This window comes from Caretta caretta, chromosome 11, assembly GCF_965140235.1.
Source record: "Caretta caretta isolate rCarCar2 chromosome 11, rCarCar1.hap1, whole genome shotgun sequence".
Lineage (NCBI taxonomy): Eukaryota > Metazoa > Chordata > Testudines > Cheloniidae > Caretta > Caretta caretta.
In genome coordinates, this window is record NC_134216.1 from 33,416,132 (window position 1) to 33,436,600 (window position 20,469).

At 40.8% G+C, this 20,469-nt stretch overlaps 1 protein-coding gene across 7 annotated transcripts in view; it reads right to left on the bottom strand.

Moving 5' to 3' along the window:
• The window catches only part of RBMS1 (RNA binding motif single stranded interacting protein 1), a 211,677-nt gene that overhangs the window by 11,582 nt on the left and 179,626 nt on the right, over positions 1–20,469 (bottom strand). For 6 of the 7 annotated variants that reach the window (XM_048868593.2, XM_048868597.2, XM_075117878.1 and 3 more), the window contains exons 7-10: positions 8,268–8,383; positions 6,530–6,579; positions 6,333–6,426; positions 2,662–2,712 (exon numbers count right to left, since the gene is read on the bottom strand). In XM_048868593.2, the coding sequence (XP_048724550.1) occupies positions 2,662–2,712; positions 6,333–6,426; positions 6,530–6,579; positions 8,268–8,383 (311 nt within the window). The remainder of the gene's footprint in view (positions 1–2,661; positions 2,713–6,332; positions 6,427–6,529; positions 6,580–8,267; positions 8,384–20,469) is intronic. The other variant, XM_048868594.2, reaches the window with a different exon arrangement.

Genomic DNA, 20,469 nt, shown 5'->3' on the forward strand with positions numbered 1-20,469 from the left:
AATTGAGGTCCCCTGGATGAGTTGGTTTCTTGACAATAGGAAAAAGGTTAAACACGCTTTTAATGAACTTTGTACTGGCTGGGTGAGCAAAGACTGAAAGCTCTTCAATGGTGTGTGAGAGAGAAAGTCTTTAATAGCAGCTAGCAGAATCTTATTTGAGTTCAGCTATAAACCTGTAGTTTTCAAATTTACCAGGTAAATTTAGAGTGTTGGAAAGGTGAGATTCAAGAGGTGGTACCAGATCAGAAAACATTTCTATATTTGGCTTTCCTATTACTGAGTAGTACTGTCTAGACCTCCGGAGAGCTGTCCTGTTTTATGTTCCAGAGAGCCATCTAATACCCATGCCTTGAAATGACGCAACAAGAGGCTGGGGTGAATCATGGATCCTGATTCCTGGGTGTGGCGATTCACTGACAGAGGAAGACAGAGATGGTTGCAGGAACAGTCAAAGGAGCTCTGAGAACCATATTTGCCTCATCTATGATTGTGCGAAGCGGATAGCCACTGATCTGTCCCATTTCAGCTTGTTCAGGAGACTGAAGAGTAACGTCATCAGGGGATAAGCACAGAGGAATACTAGGCCGAGGGATACTGAGAGCACCTCCCAATGAGTTGAACAGAACCATTGGCACTCATCAGCTTGTGACAGCAGAGTGCTGTTGATTGGTATGGCAATTTTGCCCTGCAGTGAGGCCTGGAGAAGTCCAGCAAGGAATGTTGAGGTTTTGCATCTCCTCTAGCAGGATTTGTAAGGTCTCTGTAGTCCTTTTCACAAGTTCCCGGAAGGCCTTGAAATCATCTGCACCTGAGTAGGATTGGAAGTGGAGGGCATAACAGTCTCCTTTGGTGAGGAGGAGGATTTGTGGGAAGGAGGTGTCTCCTCTTCTGAACCTGGCTCCTGCTTCTCTGGAAGCTCCTCCTGTGAACTAAGACCTGGTGTCAGTAGTTCTTGAGGAGTCGTCTTATGAGGGTACCCTGTAAAAGTGCTCACCATAGGGGTCCACTGTGGTGGGATGTAAAGAAAAGAGGTAGGACCCAAAGGTTGTTTCTGCCAGCTGTATATACTGCTGGGACACTCTTCCTTGGGATGCACTCCAAGGGAAAAAGAGAGGGTAATGAAAAGGGTGAGGAACCTTAAACCAACAACTCAAAGTCAGAGGACGTCTTGGGGGCAAGTGGTGCTTGTACAGGTGGCTGGTGAGGGACCAGTAACTGCATCAGTACTGGCTGTTGAGAATTCACAGATGGAACCATCAGCCCTGGATCATGAGCTGGTATCAGCGGGAAGTCTTTCTAAGTAGCCTTCCTGTGGGTAGCTGGAGACCACATCAACGCCAGAGGTCAAGTCCCCCTGTGGATACCCAGAGACCACACTGATACCAGAGGTCAAGTTGTCCTGGAAGGGTAGACAGACTCTGGAAGGTAAACTGGTGCTAGAGGGAAATCCCGGCCGGTACCTCTCAAAGGAGAGAATTCAGTTTCTTCCAGGTACTGGGAAGTTTGGATAGTGTTCCTTGGGAGGCTGCACGCTGGGAGGTACCAGAGACAATATCGAGGAATGGTCCATGGGTTCTCTACCATGAACTCGGAAAGACAGTACCAAGGAGTTGGACACCTTGATATTTGAGGAGTCCTTATTCTTCAGAGGCATGGAGTCCAGTACCATCTCTGATGCCCCTTGAAGTTGCTTGCTGTATGCTTATCAGTATTCAGCAAGGTCAGTACTAGAGGGATTAGAAGCCTCAACAGTACCCATACTGGGATGCGAGGACTCATTAATCCCAGTTCAAGGGGGTTACTTTCCCCTCCTCTTGGTTTCTTGTTCTGTTCTTTTTCTTTTTTGGTGTTTCAGAAGAATCTAAAGGGCCCCCATGGCCTTTGCTTACTGAAGCAGAAACAGTCACCAGGGAGCTCTGAGCAGCTGAAGCTGATGTACAGTGGGTGGGGAATGGACTCAGACCCCAAAAGTCTCAGAGAACGTTCCATAAAAAGTTTTAGTTTATCCTCCCTTCGTTTATTTTTTTAGATCTCTTTTTGAATCCTGTGTGGATCTCACACCTGGAGGGGATTTGGAATCTCCCCAAGGCAGCAGAGGCTGCCAGGGTGCCTGTCGTTACAGGGCAAAGATATATGGCAAGTCAGACAGGGTGTGAAGCCCAGTATCTTGGCATAACCCATTGGGAAAGTCTGCAGAAGAGAGCCAAATTTAAATATAGACACAAAACAGGCAAAAAAGGGAGGGGGAATCCCCCAAAGTACAAATTGTACTAAACAAATGAAAAACTAAGAAAAAACAAGAAAAAAGTTAGCAAGCTTTGCATCTAGCTAAGTGGGCACTGCAACACTCCATCTCGAGCTGCAGGTGGCTGAGAAGGAACTGAAATGGTAATGGGCCTGGTCTTCCTTATATACCATCACACCAGAACATGAGGAATGTGTAGGGTGCAGGTGTGGTCTCACAGGAACTGCTGGCAAAATATCTGCTCAAGAGCGTATGGGCGCATGCACATCCTGAAGTGGAGCACCGATAGGGACAATTACTTGAAGAAGAACAGATCTATTTCCTACAGTTTGAGATCTTCAGAAAGCTGCAAAGTGTTTAATATCTACACAAACACAAAAAGAGCGACAGTGGGAGAAGGAAGCATAAGAACTTACAGGGTGCTGCATAATATATGGTTGAGGTTGCATCCAAGAAGGATTCTGAACCTAGAACAAAAATAAGTTTTAATTTTAATCATCACACTATTTTTCTTTAATGCACCCATTTTAAATATCATGATTATTTTATCAATCATAACATAAAAAGCCTTCACGTGTTCATCTGCTTACCTAAACCAGCCTCTGTCTGATTTAGACTAGGAAACACTGATTCCTATTAAAACTTCTATTTACAAACCTCAGCTCTGTTGGAAGGAGGAAAACTACAGTCTAATGGGAAGGCAAGATATGGACATAACATACTATGTGGAACTCTCAAAGCAGTATGTGTTATTCACTTTAATCTAATTTGTAGTGCAGGCCTTAGAAACTCTATGGAATACTCTGTAAAGGTCCTAGTGGAAAGAGACGTTTAGCTTCCACTCAGGTTGAGGTGTGAAATGCCTATGTGTCCTTGGAAATCCCAATGGGAAAAGTAATCAGAAAGTCTCAGAAAGCACAGAATTGTCTGCTCTGAGTTTATGCTCAGGTGGCATTGGACTGAAAGGACTGGCTAGTCTGATAGTTTCTACTCAGTTTGCAATGGTTAAAATACCAGTAATTCTGCTTCAACCTGTTACAGAGACAAGAATAAGGACTGGCAAATTTGGGTTTCTCCTGATAGGCCAACAGAGTACAGTATTCTTAAAGACCAGGAACAGGGACTGTGGTCCTGACAAGCACGCTCTCCTTAATGGCAAGCAGCTCTTTGATTTTTCAGAGGAAGTGAGATTAACTTTGTCTGAGACTTTCTGACTTGAGGCAGGATAACTTTAAAAGATTCTTTTAACTTCAGTGATATGCTAATCTGCTTCTCTTAGTTGAAAGAGACTGGTTTAAAGAACCATCTAGTACTCCTGCTTCTACAAAAGACTTTTTTGTGAGAGAAGTCAAGGCAGGCTAGAAACATGGAGCTGTCACGTCTCCATCTCCTACCAAGAAAGTATGCAGAGGATGAGGAAGGTTTCCGATCTTTTCTGTGCACCTAAAATAGGTTAATTAGTGCTGCTGGAAACTTAAGGGCTACGAGGTGCCTAAACCACCTCACATGGAGACCTGTGAAGAGCAGAGGCAGTTAGACCTTGTGAACTGAGGTGACTTTCTGCAAGATCAATATTTCCTGCCCTTCTTTCTTGATTATTTTTCTCTTGAGTCACACTGAATGACTCTCTTCCTTTTCAAACATTAAAGAGCAGAAGCCTGCTTCTGCAGCTCACTTTGTAGAAGGTAGAGCGAGGACCAGGGAATTCAGGAACCCAGAGTCTTTAATTTCAAAACTGTTGGTGCAATTTGACTGGTGCTTAGACTGATCTCTTCAGCTGACTCACAACTTTCATCTGGGTGTATCAGAGGTGCAGAAAGAGTACGAACAAACACTAACCAAACATTATGAAATCTGATGTCCTTCAGGAAAACTAACTCTAAGAACAGGTTTTGCTGCACCTCAAGAAAAAACAATCTCAATTTCATGATGCATTCTGGTTGTGTAAGTGATAGGATGCTGTATGTTCAGCAAGCGTGGATCTGTAATTAAGATGTGACTAATATCTGTATTATGAAACTCTTTTGGCCAGAATAAAACATCACTTCCTTCTACACAGAATTATTCTTTCATTTTCATTTCTAATTAAAAGGATGCAATAATTTCAGATAGTACAGTGTAAACAGTGTTTAAACTGTTCCATTCTCTAGAATCTGAGCCTTGTGCCACATGTTGAAAACACACTGCCAGTAACAGATATTTGGAAATATGCAATACCATATGCTGCATATTTGAATGGGAAATAGCCTAGAAAGCCTGCATTTTATTCACAAGTAACTTCTCAGTGTTTCCATGCCAAATTCCAGTTTTCACATGCAACAAAGGAAAGAATCAGAGATTCCCTGAAGGACAGTGAGAGCCTAACAAGGATTCGCTTTGTGTTTTTAACAAGGAATAAAAAACTAAAATCATTGGAATTTTGCAGGGTAGGAGGGAGGAAGGGTGGAAGCTTATAATAATTCTCAGAATTTACTGACTATCAAGGCAGTACCATAATGTCCTCCCCAAGATGACCAATTTGCAATAGATAGTAGAAGCACAAATAGGCCCATTCTCCTTCACTTCCCTCACCTGGGGCTGCTGAACCATATGGAAGTTTCTACAAGGGCATAATATAGGCCTTAAATGGGACCAGAGGGACATGCAGGTCTTGTGCCTACTCTCTGTATGGGGCTGTATTTCACCTGTTCTGCACAAATGGTACAGTTTGGCCCCTAAACTCAGTTTTATGCTAGGAAATGGGAGATAATTGCTAAATTTAACAAACCAAAATCTTCAGCATTTCATGTTAGGATTTTTTACTCCCTTGGTTTAATCTTCAATCAAATCTACTTTGCTTTTTGATGTCTCTCCTATATGAAGTAAATGCCTACAATAGCTAAATTAGAGGGACATGGTGGGTGAGGTCATATCTTTTATTGCACCAACTTCTGGTGAAAGAGAGAAGCTTTCGAGCTTATGCAAAGCTCTTCTTCAGACCTGAGGAAGAAGTGAAGCTCTGTGTAAGCTTGACTCTTTCACCAACAGAAGTTGGTGCAATAAAAGATAATACCTTACCCAATGTGTGTGTCTATTATCCTGGGCCCAACACAGCTACAAAAGCACTGCAAACAGCAATAGCTAAATGTCTCTAAGCTGTGGTGTGGCAAGTCAGCCTTTGCCTGATTCTACTGAACTGCAGCAGTAAATCCGGACTCTCAATAAATGGAAATACAGAAGATCAGAGTGGTATTTAAAAACGAACATTCTTGAAAGCTTTATACCAAATGTGATAACTGCTTTATCAGCATATTACATTTTTTGTAAGCTTATTGCAGTGGGAGGCAGAATTACTCATGCCAGTTGCCTTTGTTTCAGTGCTCACTGAAGTCAAAGGACAGACTCCAGTTGACTTCAGTGTGCTTTGTACTGGGCTCTGAGATTGCAAAGTGTGCACTGAGTACTCTTTGCTTTACAATCCTTATGATACCAAAGTAACTCCTGCTTTAAAAGGCCCTTTTAGAGGCCCTTTGCTCATATGTGGAAATATTTGTACTTGACCTCACGGCTGTTCATCATTTTCTCCCAGTCATCTGAACTCTTCTTCAAACTTTTCCCCCTAGGATGTAGTGAGTGTCTAATCTCTTCTTAGGACTCCTTATGCCTAAAGGAAGCCACAGGAGCATGGGCAAATCTTCAAGCAAAAGCCGGCCAACCAAACCAAAGAGGGTTTAAATAAAGGTATTCTCTTACAAATACACCACAGACATAAAAAGGATTCAACAAACTGCCATGGAAGACAACAGAGAACTATATATGAAATCTACAAATGGCCAACAAATACCCTAGCTGTAACCACAAGCAAGAGCCTTTATTTTGCAAGATTCCTTACATCTAATTACATTGCTGTGCTACATAAAACAAGCAGCACTTCAAAACAAGCACCTGTTAGTAATCCATGTGGCATTTGTGCTAATCCTGTATGGAACTGAATAGCTTTTTCATTTAAGTTTAGCATTTTTGTAGAGACCCATAAAAAAGATGTAGCAACCAGTAAATAGCACCATTCCCTATGAATCAATTCTGTAACTGAGCTCTAAGTACAAACCTGGTACGTAGAAACTGGAGAAGCAATATATGGCGTAATAGATGTTTGGGTGATCATCCTATTTGTTGCAATACTGTATGGTGAAGGATAAAATCTACAAGATACAAAAAAAAAAATTAAACCCTACAAATGTAATAACTCTATGCATCTTTCATAATGCAGAAAATTCTTTTGTTTAGTGTCACCACTTGACGTACCCATTTTGTAAAGCAGCTGTAGTTGGATCATAAGTAAGCGTCATTCCAGCCTTTAAGGAAAAAAATAAATATGTACACACACACATATATATATATATATAAAAATATAAAATGGAAGAGTTGACAAAATTATATTTTGGAAATTGTTTACATAAATCCTTCTTTAAATATATCATTCTTTAGTAAAAAAAATTGATCAGTGATATTTTATTTTCCTATGCTGAGGGAAAGGTTAACAGCAGGCAAAAGTAATGATATAGTAAAAGGAGTCACTGAACTATAATGTTGGCTCAGAATACAGAGTTTTAGTATGAAGAGAGAAATGCAGTAACTGCAAAGTTGGTGTGGTGTGTGTGTGTGTTTGTGTGTGTGGTGCATTAACTATAAAAATGAATGTGGAGAACTGTTCCTCAGAAGACAGATGTGAACATTTTCATAGCCTCAAATGTTTAGTCTTACTAAAGACAGTAAAAGTATATGAAAGAATTATCTTGGATATTAAAATTTAAGAAAGACTATATCATCAGTGTGATTGGAAAAAAACACCATGTTGCCCGGCACTTGTGTATTTCTCTCATATGTTGTAAAATAGGTACAACACTGTATTTCAATCCTAACTGATTTACAACATTCACATGACTTAACCCATTTCAATGCTGTATAAACAAAATATTTAGTTATATATGACTGAAGTTATGGTTTTTTTGGCAGTTTTACACTGGAAGTATATACTGTGGGTAAAATCCTGCTCCCCTGCAAACTTCAACTGAGTCCAAGAGGATCTTTTCATCTTTTGCATTTACATAGAGATACAGGACTGGAATGGGACTCCTGGGTCACCAAGCTCAGTCCCCTACTATCACAGTCAACCCTGTCATATAAATCCCATTCATAAATGTATCAAACACCATCCTATAACCAGTTAGATTGTTTGCCCCCACTACTCCGATTGGGAGGCTGTTCCAGAACCTTCCTCCTCTGCGGGTTAGAAATCTTCTTCTAATTTCCAGTCTAAAATGTATTCATGTCCAGCTTATATCCATCTGTTCTTGTGCCAACACTGTCCTTTAGCTTAAATAGATCTTTTCCCTCCCTGGTATTTACTCCCTCAAGTATTTATAGAGAGCAGTCATATCCCCTCTCAGCCTTCCCTTTACTAGGCTAAACAAGCTAAGCTCTTTTAGTCTCCTCTTGCAAGGACACATCGATTACCAGAACTGTACAAAGTATTCCAGATGAGATCTTACCAGTTCAATGGCATTAATACTTCCCGATCTTTACTGGAAATACCTTTCCTGATATATCCTAGAATTGCATTTGCTGTTTTCATGGTCACATTATACTGGTTGCTCATAATCTTCCTTTGATAGTCAATACATCCGGTCTTTTTCCTCCTTTGTTGTTTCCAAATGATGAGCCCCAAATTTATTAGAAATTCTTAGTAGTCCCTAAATGCATGACCTTGTACTATTAAATTTCATCCATTTCTATTACTCAAGGCCACCCAGTTCCTCCTGTATAATATTCTGATCCTCCTTTGCATTGATGATCAACAGGTTTTTTTAAAGAAAACTAAAGATGCATTTAAATATTTTATAAAAAGTTACAAACTGGCATGAGAGAGTTGCTGGCACAGACTCAATGTGCCAAAAGGCCAAGCCAAGCAGTCTATATGCTTATCATTTTTGTAAGTATTCATTATCACACACCCACACTAAAGCTTGAAGGGAGGACTTACAAGTCTCACCTCGCCTTCTCTATGCCACGCTCTCCCGTTCTGTATATATTTGTTCTGATTCTGTCTCTTTTTCTGTCCTCCATCGGCAAATTTGCACAACAAAGGTTCTGCAGGAGCTAAAGGAATAAGGAATACTTTGAATTAGGCAGTTTTGTATAAAATTTATTAGGCATTCCAAATATTGTATACATTTATCAGTAAAACACATTAAATTTTATTTACTTTTTCAAAAAATATGTAATGTTAAAATTACAGCATTAACACAGACCATTGATAGAGCATCAACTAGTGGGCAGGACTGAACATGAGAATATGTATTCCACAATACACTGTACCATCAATAGTTGACAATCAAGTCACATACAACTAAAGAATAAAAATCTTGAGGGATATGGGGACCAATCCATTTTCTTCTAACCATATAAACCCAAAATTGTTTAAAACACTTTTCTGTTAAATTTTTTTTAAATAGTTTAACGTGTTATAAAGGGGCATTCTCAATGTAAAATCTAGTCAGTTTCTAAAAGTCAATGGGGGTCTACATGGGCACTGTGATGTGCAGTATGGAATTAGTTGTGGTACAGGTCCTTAACTATCTATGGAGTGTAAACATATAAACTGATCATATACAAATACTGTCAAATGCCTAAAGCAAACTAAATGGAAAAATAAATAACATTTTCTCTAATCTCTTTCAGTTGTAGTCATCATGTGTTACGTCTAACAACGGGTTAAATGAAATATAAAATGAAAAATTTTAATTGATTTGTCCCTTTAACATAGAGATATAACAAGACAGTAACATCAGGTACAGCTATGGACTATAGTTTCTTCTTAGCTCTTCTAGTCAGATTATTATATTTCAATTTAAAATGATCACATAATAAGACTGTTAGCAAGACACATGACCAGGATATGTTCTACCACGTATCCCATGCATGTTCCATTGTTCTGTGAACTAATGAAGCCTGTGGATCTAGTTCTGAGCTGTGACTTTCAGGAGGTGCAGTCCAGGAAGGAGGTGGGTTTGGGTAGGGAGCTTTAAGTCACTTTTGGGCTTCCTGCATTCTGGGTTTAGTTCCCATAGTCAGTTATAGCAGCTTTAGACATTTCAGCAGCTTCCCACAGGTGCCTGCATTCTGCTTGGCTAGGCCAGGCCAAAATAGCCAGAGCTTAGGCACTCTGGCACAAAACCTTCCTTTCTTAACATTGCTTCTGCACACCTTGTCATGCCACAAAAATGAAGGTTTGATGTGGAAGCAGTGTAGACTATTAATCCAATCTTATGCCACCTTGCACTGGGAGATTCCCAGCTGCTTTCCCCTTTTCACCTCTGCAGCATAGAGGAGACAGAGCCCAGAAATGAAACCAGAAATTCTTGACTATTTTCCTTTTACCTCACTCTTTGGGCAGCCTCAGAAAAAGGGATCACCTACATCTTTATGATGTTTTCCCTTTTCTAGTCTTTACACAGTAGACTAACCATGATCACCACTTCTGTTCCTTATCTCAAAATGTAAGCAGTCATAAAGAGAAAATATAGCTGGAAAAGTTTGCATCTTACTCTTTCCCTATTTATTATTACCCTAATTTATTATCCTTCTGAGCACCTTTCACTGATACACAGTCTTTTCCCATCCAACCTCACCGACAGGTTGGAAGCATCATTGTGACTTGGCTCTTCACAATTCACTGCCAATAATTCCTGCTACATGAGCTGTCTAAGCTGTTTTGTGACACTCCTTTATTCTTTCTCTAATAGGTAACACCCCAGTGAGAAAAGCCTGGATCTAAAAACTTGTAGGTTTCCAAATGTGAATTAGGATTAGGAGACAAGAATCAAAATGGTAGCACACCTGTAACAAAATAAACCCAAAAATTTCAATATAGATATCACTAGTGCCCACATGCTATTCATGCTGTCTAAAAGTGCTAAAGCTGATTGCTTCTTCCATCTTTTGTATGACTTGTTTCTGAACCCTCTAACAGTGGAGACTGGATGGCTCAGAGGATTAATAACAAGGCAAAGACTTTCACCTCTAAGCCATCAGTTTAAGTCTGCCTGAGGCTGGGTGGTCAAGTCATTACCTGGGGCTGGCCTATGTGAAATGAATTATTGATACTATTTCTGGTTCTACTGGGAAAATACCCACATCATACCTGCATACTTCTTGGCAGTCTTTCCATGAAAGATGCATGGACTTAGAGGCAGAAACACCCTCACAGGTGGTCCCTTGTGGTCAAGGTTGAATATGAGGCATATCAGTGAGGAAGCTTGCACTGCTACTGCCTACATCGTATATATTCAGTAGACAAATAGAAATATTCAGTGTCTGGGTCTAGAAATCTGGCACCTTCCATGAAAACTCTTAAAAATAAATCTTAAGGGGAAATTACTTAATATTGCATAGTGATAAATTAAGCTAGGGACAATGTAGGCTGACAATATGGAAAACACCTAAGTGGGTTAGAAACACAAGTCTCATTGACTTCCAATTGAATTTGTGCTCCTAAGTCACTGAGGCACTTTTGAAAATCCCGTTCTATATGATTAGTTGTAACAAACTACTATAGTGATGTCCTTTGCGCTATTAGACTAAGATGTTCTTTATCTGTTGTATGAACTTTTCCTCAGTTAAACTGGTTGAGTGACTAGTGCTTCATGGCCGGAAGTACAGAGCCCCTGCACATCCCATGAAGTCTTTTTAGTCTTACCACAAATTTCTTCCTCCTCCCCCCTTTAAAAAGAGAAGAAAACTAACGTTACTCAGGCAATTCAAATGGTACGTTTCCTATAAGGATGTAAATTCTTCTGTTGCATATATACGACATGTATGTACAACAGCAGTCTGTGTTGCTTGTTAAATGTATACCTTCATATATTCTGAGTTGAACTGTCAAATATTTACCAAAAATATACAGTGGCGAAGTTATAACCTCAGACCAGTGGGTGAAGCACACTAAACTTTTGAATTCCTTTACTTCTGAATGCTAATTTTCTCAACATTACAGCTGCATTCACTTTTGCATTTAAAATACAGAAAACTCAACAAGGTGGTTTTAAAATACTAGTTCCTTAAACAGTTTGCTTAAATGCTGCCTATTTTAGTATTTTTTTCATAGCATATTGCCAAGTAACAAAGCATATGGTACCAATGAATTCTGACATTAAAACATCACTACAGTGATGCAGCAAGACCATACAGCTAGACACTTTTGCCAAAAACTGGATTCCCCCTCCCCACTCCCAAACTAAATCATGTGTCTAGTGCAGGCCCAAAATCATAACAAATATCAGTAACTTTATATTTTTTAGAAAGAAACTGAATGGACTCCACTGTCACCAAATTAATCCTCGTTTTGTTGAATATAAAGCTCAGGGGCCAAAGGTCATTTCCCTGATCCTTCTAATATTGCCACAGTAGCACATTTTAAGTTGTCACAATTAACTTCTCTCTCTCTTTAATTACTGATCCTTAAAATTAAACAGCAGGCACAAGATGAGAGAATTAAGAAAAAAATAAAACTCTCTCTCAAATTTAGCATTTTATTCTAGACTTAATAGGTGAAATCCTGGTCCCACTGACTTCAGAAGCGCCAAGTTTTTACCCAATAATTCCAAGGCCTACAGTAACTGTGGTTCTTTCAAAGGTGTTGTCCACGTGTATTCCACTTCTGGTACACACACGCTCCATGCGCACAAAATCAGAATTTTTTTGAATAGCATTGTCCATTGGGACCACATCTGCACCCTGTAGCTGAGGGCACAAAGAGTGGGTCAGCTGCAACTGTCCATCAGTTCTTTCACTAAAGCAGAGTTCACTTGATATAGGACTCTGTCTGAAGGAAGGCAGTTCATGGAATGTATGTGGAAAGCACATCTTGAAGAACTACAGTTACTATAGGCTGGGTAACCGATCTTTGTCCTTCTAGTGACTGTCCATATGGATTCCATTCCTGGTGACTCAGAAGCAGTGAGTTCATTTCCTGGAGGTGGATGCTCTGAACTGGAACAGTCTACCAAAGAGGAGTGCTGAGTGAAGCTGTTAACAGAACTCCAGGTACCTAAGTAGAGCTGAATCCCTTGTTTCCTTAGATGAGTTGTCACAACCACCAACCACTTGGTGAATTCTCTCAAAGCCACAGAGAGTATGAAGGGAAGCACCCTTGTGTTGAGACTTTCCCACCAGGAACCTGAGGTATTTTCTGTGAGCCATGTGAACTGTAATGTGCAAAAAGATGTCTTGCAAGTCAACAGACATAAATCAATGTTGCAGATCTAAGCGAGGAATTATAGAAGCTAATGTTACCATCCTGAACTTGAAATGACTGACTAATTAGAGTTGAAGGTCCAGAACAAGTTACCAAACACTTTTCTTTTTTGGGATCAGGAAAAAATGAGAGTAAAAGTCCCTGCCCTGGAACTCCAGGATGACTTGGGCAATTTGGAGCTATAGAAGGGAGTCCACTTGCTTTCTTAGCAATATCTTGTGAGACAGGTTCCTGAAGAATCATGGAGAAAGGTAAATGGAAGGACTGGAACTGGATGGAGTATCCCTTGTCTGCTGTTTCCAGGACCCACTGGTCTGAGGTTATCTAGTTTCAGGACTCCCCAAAACAATTCCTAAACAGGGATGGAACGTGAGAGGGGCATGGGAGTAGGAGAGGAAGGTAAATCCCATGGTCTAAGTGACTCTTGACTGCACTATCAGAACTGCTGATGGAAGGTCGATGTAGAATGTGTGGTGAAGGAGGAAGGGGCAGAGCGTGTCTTCCTCAGAGGCTTGGACAATCTTTGCTAGCTGCAGTAGTATGAAGAAGGTTGTCTCTGTTCGATAGTTCTGAGGCCTATATTGTTTTCTCCTGAGGACTAGGATGTACACCTGCAGAGAGCATATGGCCCATGAGTCCTTTCTGTCCAGGGCTCTGTCAGGAAGAAGAGATCGCAGCCTTCAAAGGGTTGGTCTTGATGGTCATTTGGACCTCCTTCAGTATTCCAGAAGATTTGTTACCAGGAGGCCCTGTACATTCTGATTGCAGTCGCCATACCATGAGCTACCGTGTCCATGGCATTAGTGGCCTGTAATGAAGTCTGTGCAACGAGTTATCCCTCTAACACCAGCGACTTGAGCGCCTTTCTGTGTTCCTGCAGGAGCGACAGTTGATCCCAGTTCAGAAAAGTATATTTAGCCATAAGTGCTTGGTAATTTGATATGGGTATTTGTAAATTGGCTGAGGAGTATGTCTTATGCCCAAAGAGTTCCAGCTTTTTGGGGTCCTGGTCCCAAGACGTTGCCTTAGGTGGTCTCTGCTGTTTAGATTTCTTTGGGAGTCAGTCACTCCCAAGGGCAGGTGTTGGATGGTTATAAAAATATTCAAATCCCTTTATGGAGACTTGGTAGTGTCTTTGAAATGGGTGCCATGGAAGGATGTTGCTCCCAAGAGTCTCGATGTCTTTGCAATGTAAGAGCATCCTCTGGATTCCCTGTCTGAATAGCTCGGTTCACAGGGCAATGAGTGGGCAATTACATTAGTGACATTTTCTCAAGACCTTCAGAACTAGAGGAGGAAAAAGAATATAATGCTCTCGTAGGTGGGGCCATTCTTTTGGGGGTTTTAAGGTCCCACAATATTCTGTACTGGGATGGAGGTGGTGGCTGTAGTCAGTGCTGGGGCCAATAATGTCCTAGTGGAGACGAACAATAGTGACTGGCTGGTTGGACACAGTTAAGTCTCCTACTATGGTGAACCTCATGGGCACCAACAAGGTCAGCTCTGAGAACGTTCTTTCCACTCTGGAAGTGTGTTCACTACTGCAGAGCACAGTCTGGGGTGCTCTGATGTCAGTACTGAGAGTGGGATCTTAGATCCTTGTACTGGCAAGGGAAGCTCTGATGATTGTGCCCATTGCTTTGGTGCTGCAGTTTTGGTTCTGAGATTTTTGGTGCCAGACACTTGGATTCCAATGCATCTGAGTGGTGCTGAGTCAACGGCTGGACCTCCTCTGGGCTCTGAACGGACTCCTAAGCTAGATCTATTCGTCATAAACATCATATTCCATTCTTCCTCTTTCCTCAGAGGAGAGGGTACAGAAACTCTGGTCAATTCAATAGTTGAGGGTGGGGCTTTTTCAGTGCTAAATGAGCTCTGGATCTCGGGGTAAATCCCTGGTTTACCGAAGTACTAAGAGTCAGTCTGATCTGGTGTGGCCATCTTCTCCCCTTCAGGAACCGATGAAGCAGTCAGGAACCTCGAAGAGGAAAAGATTCAGGTGAAATTCTTTCACTTTTTGGGTCCTTTTGGTAAAGGAGCAGCATATAGAGCACATGTGAGGTATATGTACTTCCCTGTGGCAGATGATGTTCTTAGAGTGTCATCATTAATGGAAACAATTACCTTGCAGAAGGGACAGGATTTGAATGCTGGAGACTTCAATGCCTCCATGTCCAGGAGGGCCCAGTGCTAGGGCACCTCCCGGACTTTGAAAACTTCTTTCTTTGTCAAAGAGCTTAAAGTCTGTAAATCTAATTGCACTAACTATATACTAACTAAAGAGAAAACAACTGGACAGTATGCAGAGATGGGGACATTAGAGGGTTCTGTCTCAAAGCCTAGGGGGTAAGAAGGAATAAAAGGGCAAATGGAGCTGCCCTGACATTTAAACACTTGGCTTTGGGTTCCAGGGGGCATGCAAAGTGCAGGTGTGGTCCCAATGGATATTACTATTCAAAAAAATTCTTATTCCTCATTCATGGGGCACACGCTCACCAGATGTGGAATACACGTGGACAAAATCCCTAGAAGAACAACTCTATTTCACAGCCATGCAATTCACCTCTTGCCATGTATTTGCAATTATGCTTCAGAATCTAAGCTTTCATTTAAAATAATAAAATGGTTGCGAAGAAAGCCTTTGAAACTTAACCAAGTACAAACTGATGTTGTGGTGTCTAACCAATAGCTCAGAGATGTTAACTGCCCTATTATTCTCCCTGGAGTATTAACTTTTGAAACCTAATGACTACAGTTTACATTTTAGCATTTAACTATTTCAGCTTATCATTTTAGCAGGAACATTCAGGTAATGTGTGCATGCATCAATTCCAAATTGCATTCCACACCTTCCTAGGTGCCAAGCCTTATCTGTCCCCCACACCGAGCTGCCAAAATTTCCAGGCTCCCTCTCACAATTTCAATTACCTTTTTTCTAATATATATATTTTAAATATCAGCAGTACTTTGAAAACTAAAGACTTAGGGGCTGTTTAAAATTAAATATTACACAGAATACTATAATATTATATTGATTGACTTTCATTTTCATTATTAAGTCAAGAAAAAAACCCCTCAATTTAAAACGTATTTGTGGCAGACAAAGACATTTCCAGAATGCTGCACTTTTTTGTCTTAGAATTTAGATTAAGGTTGTAAGAACCTGCACAGGCACTTGCCTGTATCTAACTCTCTACCTACAGTAGAACCTCAGAGTTATGAACTGAACGGTCAACCACACAATCTCATTTGGAACCAGAAGTATGCAATCAGGCAGCACCAGAGACGCTCCCCTCCCCCGCACCCCCCCCCCCCCAAAAAAGGCAAATTCAGTACAGTATTTTGTTAAACAAACTACTAAAAAAATAAAGGGTAAGTTTAAAAAAAGATTTCACAAGGTAAGGAAACTGTTTCTGTGCTCGTTTCATTTAAATTAAGATGGTTAAAAGCAGCATTTTTCTTCTGCTAGTAAAGTTTCAAAGCTGTATTAAATTAATGTTCAGTTGTAAACTTTTGAAAGAACAACCATAACGTTTTGTTCAGAGTTACGAACATTTCAGAGTTATGAAATGTCTTATGCCCAAAGAGTTCCAGCTTTTTGGGGTCCTTCTCCTGAGATGTTGCCTTAACCTCCATTCCCAAGGAATTCGTAACTGTGAGGTTCTACTATATATTGATAGTCTATAAAGATCATTGCTACAGATAGTACCAAACAACTTTAGGAAAACAAATTGTTCTATAAGACTGTGACCTTATAATAAAAATTAAGGGTCAGATTCTGATTCCCATACTTGCAGTGAATAGTACCTTACACCATGGATAGTCCCAATGACTTCAGTGGAACTACTCATGGAGAAAGGAGCCACTTGGTGTAAAGTACTAGCATCTGGCCCCAAGAAATCACCAGCTGGATTGTATACACAAGGAAAGCCACAGGCTTAACCTAGTGGATACACAGGAAAATTAAAATTAATTTTCAAAATTAAAAACACCCAGTGCTTATCTCTCCTAGCAGTTAAAAGAATTTTCCAGCTCTGTCTCCTAAATCTTTTGAGAAGGAGAAGAGATAAGGACCACAGTCTGGATTTAGGGTCTTCTGAAAATCCTTTTGCTACTTCTGTTCTCTGCCAATTTACCAAGGGCCAGATTCTTACATTGAGCAGTATCTTACTCTATGAGTAGTCTCACTAATTTGATGGGATTACTCATGGAGGAAAGCATTACGTAGCATGAGTAAAGGTGGAAGAGTTTGGCTCCAAATTAGGGCAACTACAACACCCGCTTTTTTTTTTTTGTCTTCCAGCTCAGAACTTCAGACCATAAATCAGATCAATTTTATACAACCTCTGAATTGGCTTTTAGCTCTGGAATAAGCTATAAAACAGATTTCACACAAAAAATGTCTGGGATTTGCTTTCATGAGTTGTTGTGGAGAAGACACACAGAGTTCTGAGTTTAGCGTTTGGCATATTAGAAATGCTTCAACATATAGTAGGTACTACTGTGGATTTATAACATGGTTGATTTAACATTGATCTCTGAGCCTCATCTTTTTGCATGACTTAAAAACCCGCAAACCAAAAAAACCTTTTGCAATCTTGACACCACATCAATTTTGGGGTGAGGGAGTGAGTTTGCACTTAATATAGGATATAGGTGTTTGGGTAAAGAACCATTTTAATATTAATCTTGGATAACTCTCAGGGTTGGGCTCCTGTAACTGTTGATTGTTTAATAGTCTGCATAAGGAAATAGTTCTATCCTGCACCTCTCTTGGAAGTTCCAGTGCCAGGATACATACTTGAGCCGGATTCATTATTTTTTGCCTTCACAAGGCACTTTGCATTAAGGTATCCTGATCTGCCTTCTCATGCTGCCCAGGAGGTCCAGCTCTGTTTCCTACAACTGTGTTTAAACCCTTCTTTCATTTAAATCCAATCTTTGTTATTTTAACTAAAAGAGATGTTCTTCCTCCTATACTTATTTCATTACAATCCCTCTCTTCATCCTGGTATCAGTGTTTAAATATCCAGCTCTGTTTGCTGATTTTAGCCAAGTTTCTAGTACATAGTGTTTCATTTTAAACATGCAGCTCCACTTCTGCAGTTTCATTTTGTATGTCTCTAAACTTGCTCCCTCCTCACTCCCCCAAAGGATAACCATCTACTTTGTACAACTTTACCCTCTTACTATCCATTTAGGAGCAGACTGCAGTGCAGGGTGGGTAATCAGCTGTACCGCCTGCAGGACTACAGTAACTCCTCACTTAACGTCATCCCAGTTAACGCTGTTTCGTTATTAAGTCGCTGATCAATTAGAGAACATGCTCGTTTAAAGTTGCGCGATGCTCCCTTATAACGTTGTTTGGCAGCCTCCTGGTTTGTCCACTGGTTGCAGAAAGAGCAGCCCGTTGGAGCTAGCTGGTAGGGGCTTGGAACCAGGATGGACCGGCAGCCCCCCAATCAGCTCCCCTAAGTTCCCTGTGAGGCAGTCGCTCAGCAGGCTATCAATTGCCGGCAGTTCAGTGTCCCTCCCCCACACTGGAGGACGGGTGGGGGGGAAGAGGGGTGCTAATGTCAGGGTGGATCCCTCCTCCTGTACCTCATCTCCACAGAGCGGGGGTGGGGGGGGGAGAGAATGGGACAGGACACTACAGGGCTCAGGGAAGGAGACGGCTGCTGTCTCAACCTGCTGATCTACTTAAAAAGGCAGTGTACTTCCAGTGTGGTTAGCATACTTAAAGGGGCAACGCACGTCTCTCTCTCTCACACACGTATACACACACACACACACTGTGTGTCTCTGTCTCTCTCTGCCATGCTGTCTCCTCCCTCCATTTGTTGTGCCTTGTAGAGTGTGAGGCTACATTAACAATGTCGTGTTAACCCTTGTGGGCTCAGCCGAGTGCTAGTTTATCATTTAGCAGTAAGGCATTCCCTAGGAAATATCCCACCCTCTTCCACCCTCTGACTTCACTACCTCAGCAAGCTTCACAATCAACATTGCTGTGTACTGTATTAAATTGTTTGTTTAAAACTTATACTGTGTGTGTATACATATACATACAGTCTTTTGCCTGTTGAAAAAAATTTCCCTAGAACCCAACCCCTGCTATTTACATTAATTCTTATGGGGAAATTGGATTCGCTTAGCATTGTTTTGCTTAAAGTAGCATTTTTCAGGAATATAACTACAATGTTAAGTGAGGAGTTACTGTGTATCAGTGGAAGAACTCTGCCTGTGTCAGGGAGCATCAGGAGCAATTCTACCTCCACAGAAATTCTCCCCAAGGGACAGGGAAGCTTCGCACCACCCACAACTCAGGGCTGTGCCTACATGGTAGTACCACTGAGTCTTTGATGATGTAGCTTTTCTCAGTGACACCCTTCCTCACCTACTTATTTGAATAACGAGCAGTGTAATGCTAAGTATTTGTAGTATTAACAAAGAGTGTATCTTACTGTCCCCAGATAGTCACATTTACAAAGTGTGTGCCCTCACCCCACTTGTTATACAAATCACTCCTATAATGTAATCCTGCCCAACAACTTGCTGCTTCTACCTGGTAAAACCTGATAGGACAAGGGTGTAACTCTGGCTTCAAAAGGGCCCACTGTAGGCAGGGTGTGATCAGCTATGATAAGCTGACAGCTGCCCATCCAGATGTGGGTAGGACACAAGAGCTGCAAATGAGCAAGCTAAAAAGCACTAGCAGGAACTCCCACAATTTTGCAGTTGCCAGTTTTGCACAGATTCTACACAGTCCTTTCCTTTTGGTTAGAAATACTTAAATACTGATTAGAGCTTTGTCTGCTCCTATTCATGAGACTTTTAATGGTGTCTTAGCAATTTCAGTATTATAAAACAAAGCAAAATGAAAGGGAACAAGAGAGCAGTTAACATTCAATGAAAATAGTACCATTATCTACCTGCTGACTCGTGGATTTTCCACCTCACAAAATAAATAATCTACATGGGATATTTGCAAAGACAGTCAATAGGAAAATGGAAGTTATAGCCCCTAGCCCTAAAGTCCACAGTTTTCATGCAATTATTATTTGGTAGGCCATGAAACACATCCCAGTGCAGAGAGTCTGCAAAAGGCACTCAGGTCAAAATGTCACCCTGCAATAGATCAAGCTGGGTAAGGGGAAGCAGCCTTCCATGCCTACCAAAGCACAGACTGACTCACGCAGGAGTAATCTTTCAAGGATGAGGCATGTATGCAGTTTTATTAAACAAGCCAAATTATTTTTTTGCTCTTTGTTTGCTTTTTTCCTTTTCCTGTATTCTCTGTGCCAATGTCTTGGCATGAAGGATGTGTCATCAATGGGATGAGAACACCAGTAAATGCGTCAACACCACTGTAACTTGTAAAATTCTTTCTTAGAGTGTCCCTGTAAAATAGTTACCAAAGGAAGCCTGGAATCTTAGCCATGTATGCTTTCCTCATGTATTGTCCTGTTTTGCTTCCTAATTTACTCTGCTGCTCTGTGTGATAAAATTCTCTTTCCATGTTATATAGAGTGACTTCAAATTTAAATTAATGGAATATATATATGTTTTCCTGTTATTATATTTTTAACAGGCAAGATATCAGTGAAGGTATTGTGAGCATAGTCTCTCGCCACTGAACTCCTGTGCATTTTGACTCCAAATTCTTTTATATTTTTCTAGCATTTTCTGTAGGTCTCTTTTTTCCCTGGCTCAAGAACTTGAAAATCTGTTTCAGATGCCTGAGTGGAAAAATTCAATGCACTTCAAAAGGATTTTCTGTAGGCAGGCCACAAAGATGTTGCTCATCGAATCCAGTCTGCCAGCAAGTGAATGACTTCAAACAAAAGCATGGGTAGATGGCAAAACAGTAAGTTTAGGTTACCTTTTTTTTAAATTTATTTTTTAAAATAAACTGCAGCTAATTGATCCAAGG